The 4,366-nt window shown below is 38.4% G+C and overlaps 1 protein-coding gene across 1 annotated transcript; it reads right to left on the reverse strand.

The window, feature by feature from the left end:
• Positions 1 to 497: 497 nt before the first annotated feature.
• LOC113506662 (ITG-like peptide) lies at positions 498 to 3,644 on the reverse strand (the record flags this gene model as incomplete). The annotated part of the gene is made up of 2 exons (XM_026889492.1): positions 3,329 to 3,644; positions 498 to 681 (listed from the first exon to the last, which is right to left on the reverse strand). Coding segments are annotated over exons 1-2 (370 nt in total), but the record flags the coding sequence as incomplete, so codon positions are not given.
• Between the last annotated feature and the right edge of the window lie 722 nt (positions 3,645 to 4,366).

A 4,366-nucleotide genomic window follows, 5' to 3' on the forward strand; every position in this document is an offset into this window, starting at 1 on the left:
GTGTTGTTTGTACTATTTTTGCCGTTCATCGATCGAGGGTAAAGCGACCTACCACAATAGAAAACTTGTGTGTTAAACTATATAGTTAGTGCATAAGAGTGACGTACATTTGTATACTCAATTTCATCATTCTTGAAAAAACATCAATAAATCCTGTGTATTCTACTTTCCGTCTCTTTCCAGCTATTCTCTGTTCTGATCTTCTCCTTTTAATTTCTACTTGTTTTGAAAGGCGATTCAGCAATTCCCAGGGATGCTTAATTTTAAAGTTCAGCTATGGTATATAAGATTGCCCAACTAGTTTCGGACCTAAGAAGAGTCCATAATCATGAGCTGTCTCGAATGAACCACAAATCAATGATTTTCCTCCTAGCCACAATTTTCGTGCACACAATGCCCCCTCGGGGGAAGAAATGGGTATTTCATTTTACTGACTAAACCTGAACCGCCGTGCTACGTCATCTGCATTTTGTGTCGGTGTATGGCAATGCACCGACCGCGAGCCCTCTTTTTATCCTTATTGTGTGTGGAAGGTATCCACTTACCGGTATCCAGGCACAGCAGACCGCGGCAGCAGTCTCCGTTGGTGGTGCAGGGTGAGCTGTAGCAGTGCGCCGGCTCCTCCATCACGTCGTCGATGCGGTTCCCCTCCAGTGCCTCCGCGTACACCTCCTCGGGATCCTGTAGGAGAGGGGAGGAGTTAGGGGGAACTTGTTAAGCAAGAATTGTAGAGATAAAAATTGGTTTGAAGATTGTCGAAAGTTCCCGGTGTCATCATTATTTTCAGTAATTTCATTTAGTTTTAGCTATTGAAGGTTTGGATTCCAGTTCGACCAGATTGAGCTGTACCTACTACCATATTTTATGGAGCGACTACCGTTTAATTATGTAGATATTATCTTATAGTGAAACTTTTTTTTTCGAATGGGAAATCATCAAATGATGTCTTCGGCTTTATGTTGAGCGGAAGGTAGTGTCAGACTCCTACTGACTTAAACCCGACCATGTTCCATCCTTTGCCCTTTATGACAATCCTGCTGCTCTGGCAGGATCCTATAGTGAAACTGGCTCTCAGAATACCCAAAGCTTTAAACACTTTTTTTGGGACCTACATCACCATGATTTCCAAAGCAAGAAACAGAGTCGTAATGTTTTCAAATAGATACCAGCCACGAACCTCAGTGTAAGCGGCTTAACCTATATTATCGGTCAAAGAAAACAAGATCGGGTGACTCTCAGCGTCTACCCTCATTTACCTCAATATAAATAGCGATTAAGTGGGGATACATAATTCGTTACAAGCCATCATTGAACCAGATTTACGAGTCTAGAGTGTGCCTTATTTGAATTTATCGTGAATTTAACGTGGAATTTACGATTTCACGTTTTTCGAGTATTAAGCTATAAATGTTTATATTGTTTTACATTAAAGGGTGAGTTATGAAGGGATGTTACTTTTTTTGCTACGTTGAAATTTTTAAGTAAAATTTAAATAACATTTTCATAAAATATAACTTTTGAAGTTGAAAGTAGCCTGAATCTTTAAAAAAATCACTTGTTTTTCATAATGTTTTTTTTTGTAATTTCTGATCTTTAAATACTGACTGACAAAAAAAATGTTCGTTTAAAAAAAATATTTTATGGTAGTCTGTCAAAAATTGGACGCCGAAAAACTCTCTATTATTTGGATACTGTTGAGTTTATATTTTTATTAATTTCCACACAATTTCCCTTTATTTTAACCCCCAAATATTATCCTGGTATACACAGTGAAGACTCTAAGCTGCCAATAATCGCATGACCCATATCCGTGGATGCCCCAATTTTCCTTTAGCCATGTAATCATGGCCCAGATTCCGATCAGACCTCCAATCCTTGGATCAGGCTCTATATATCCCATTGTATGAGGGAATCAGATTCAGTCTCTTTATTTAGTAAATCGATTCCATGGGGTTAGGTTACGGAACCCTTGATTGACCTATATTAAGGTTTTCGTGCTCAAAGGGTAAAACGGAATTCTAATCCTAAAGTTACATTGTCTGTCCGTCTTTTCGATTCTTACCAGGCTGTATCTCACTAACCATGATAGATGGATAATTGTTTTTTGTTCAAAGATGTTATTCAGGTTAGGCAACAGTTGGTACGGTGAAACATTTGAAGTAAATATTTTTTTTTTGTTATTTTTTCTTGGTTTTAATTGTAGGGAACTTTCAAGGGAAGGTTTGTTTACAGCTTCAGCAGACATCGTGGCGGGCAAAGACGCAAGCAGCAGCTAGTTTGCAAATGACGTTATTTCTTTCCATACACATGAAAGTTTGCGTAAAATTGTGTATGTGCTACAAAAGCTTGGATGCAAAATACTCTATTTAAATTGAAAATGTATTTTTCTAGGTCAGCATGGAGTTATGTTAAACTCTCGTGTGGCAATGCGTTAAATGTAACATGTATTCAACAATTAAGTAGAGCCGAGTACTGAGTTATAATAGTGGCTTTTATAAAAATGAGGTTGTAATATCCACTCAGTTACTTTTTATGGTTACGTATGCAGAAGATTCAAATGGAACCCTACTTTGAAGGCAACGCTCACTGTTCGTTCGTCTGCTACCAGGGTATAGCTCACTAAGCTGATAGTGAAAGTTAGATTTTTTTTTATCGTTAGTGCCGATAGTGCTTATGACAGTATTTTTTGCCAATATAACAACATACAAACATATACAGTCGACTTCAAATAAAGAACTACTTAGCTAAACTTGACGATACTTTATATGGAACTATTTTATCATAAAATTTGTAGGATTTTCATTCGACTGTATTTTCGATTGGATGTTCTATTGCTTCATGTTCCATGAATGTTATTTTAACCCAAAGGGATTGACCGTAACGGTTACCACGGCCCCGTTACACAAAGGGCAAAGAAAGGAACATGGGTGAGTTGTCGTCATTTAAAAACACTCCCTTTTGCTCAACCCAAAGCTGGAGGAGTCATTTGAAAATTCTCATCCGAAAAAAATGTTTTTTTTTTCTTCATTCTTTAAAAATGAAGAAGTGAAGTTGCCACCATTAATTAATTGAATCCTTGTAATGTGGGTGATTCACAAACATTCAAGTCACATGCCCAAACCGTTTTACAAGCATAAGTTACATGCCCAAACCCCCCCTCCCCAACCTAGACTCAAAAAAAGCATTCGTTGATCACAAAAATGCTAGCCATGCGCGGGGATCCAAACCGCGACACAACGCGAGACCTCAACCACTCGGCTATCCGCACAGTCCATGTTTCAACAAAAGCTGTTCCGAAGTATGTATAACATCAGCCCTAATTTCTTACCTGTCCATATGGGTAGTGGCGGTAGGGGGACCTCCCGTAGCCCAGGTTGGCCAGCATGTCGGAGCTGAACCTGTTGAACAGGCCTCCCCACGCGTGGGCCGCTCCTGCCACGCTCAGCACCAGCACCGCTGTTACTGCCATCGTGGTGCTGTTGGGGAAACATCTTTGGGTTACTATGCGGAGCATTGAGGAGTTTGGAGAAGTGCGGGGGAATTTGGAGGAAACTGTATAAGGTGATCGTTATTAAAGTGTAGTAAATAAAGACTGTAGTTTCTTGCCGGTTCTTCTCCATACGAGTGACACTTTGGAACCGCGCAATTAGAGCCATCACCTTAACGTTTTGAAAGTGCCTGGAAAACGGCCTACTTGAAATAAAAACATTTGATTTTGATTTGAAAGTTTTAAGTTTCTTTGATTATAATGATGCAACGATTTGCTGATGACGCGCCGCGTCTGCTCATGATTAAGGACTCCGCTTGGGTCCGAAACTAGTAGGGCGATCCCGATAAATACGCGTGTGTAAACCGTTGCATCATATAATGGATAATTCTCACGATAGTTACTATCAAAAATGTTTTTTAAGTTTTGCTGATGATGATGATTTTCGTAATAGTTATTTTCTGGTACTTATGTCTGTTAATATTTGACAGTGTTATAAGACCCGTATTATCTCATTTTTATGAATTGAACCCTGTTTTTTCGGTACATATTCTTACCATTTTTGATAATGTGTCATATGGATCTTTATTTTTCAGTACATTTTTATTCTGCGTTTGGAAAACAGTACACATATTTAATTAAAACGTGTAAAGAAGTGCTGTTGAAAGTAAATGTATATTTTTACTGTAACAACAGTTCTCCTGCTACAATACCACCCGTAATTAATTCCCCGAGTGGTTTTAATACGAATGCTCGTTTTTCAGTGTAATTAAAAAACAACATTTAGCTATTTAAGCTTAACAGTAATAAGTTTATTATTACGACTGTTATATTTGGAGGATGAAAAGATAGAGACATTGTAACACCTCTTGAAGAAAT

Source organism: Trichoplusia ni (assembly GCF_003590095.1).
Source record: "Trichoplusia ni isolate ovarian cell line Hi5 chromosome 21 unlocalized genomic scaffold, tn1 tig00002343_group20, whole genome shotgun sequence".
Classification (NCBI taxonomy): domain Eukaryota; kingdom Metazoa; phylum Arthropoda; class Insecta; order Lepidoptera; family Noctuidae; genus Trichoplusia; species Trichoplusia ni.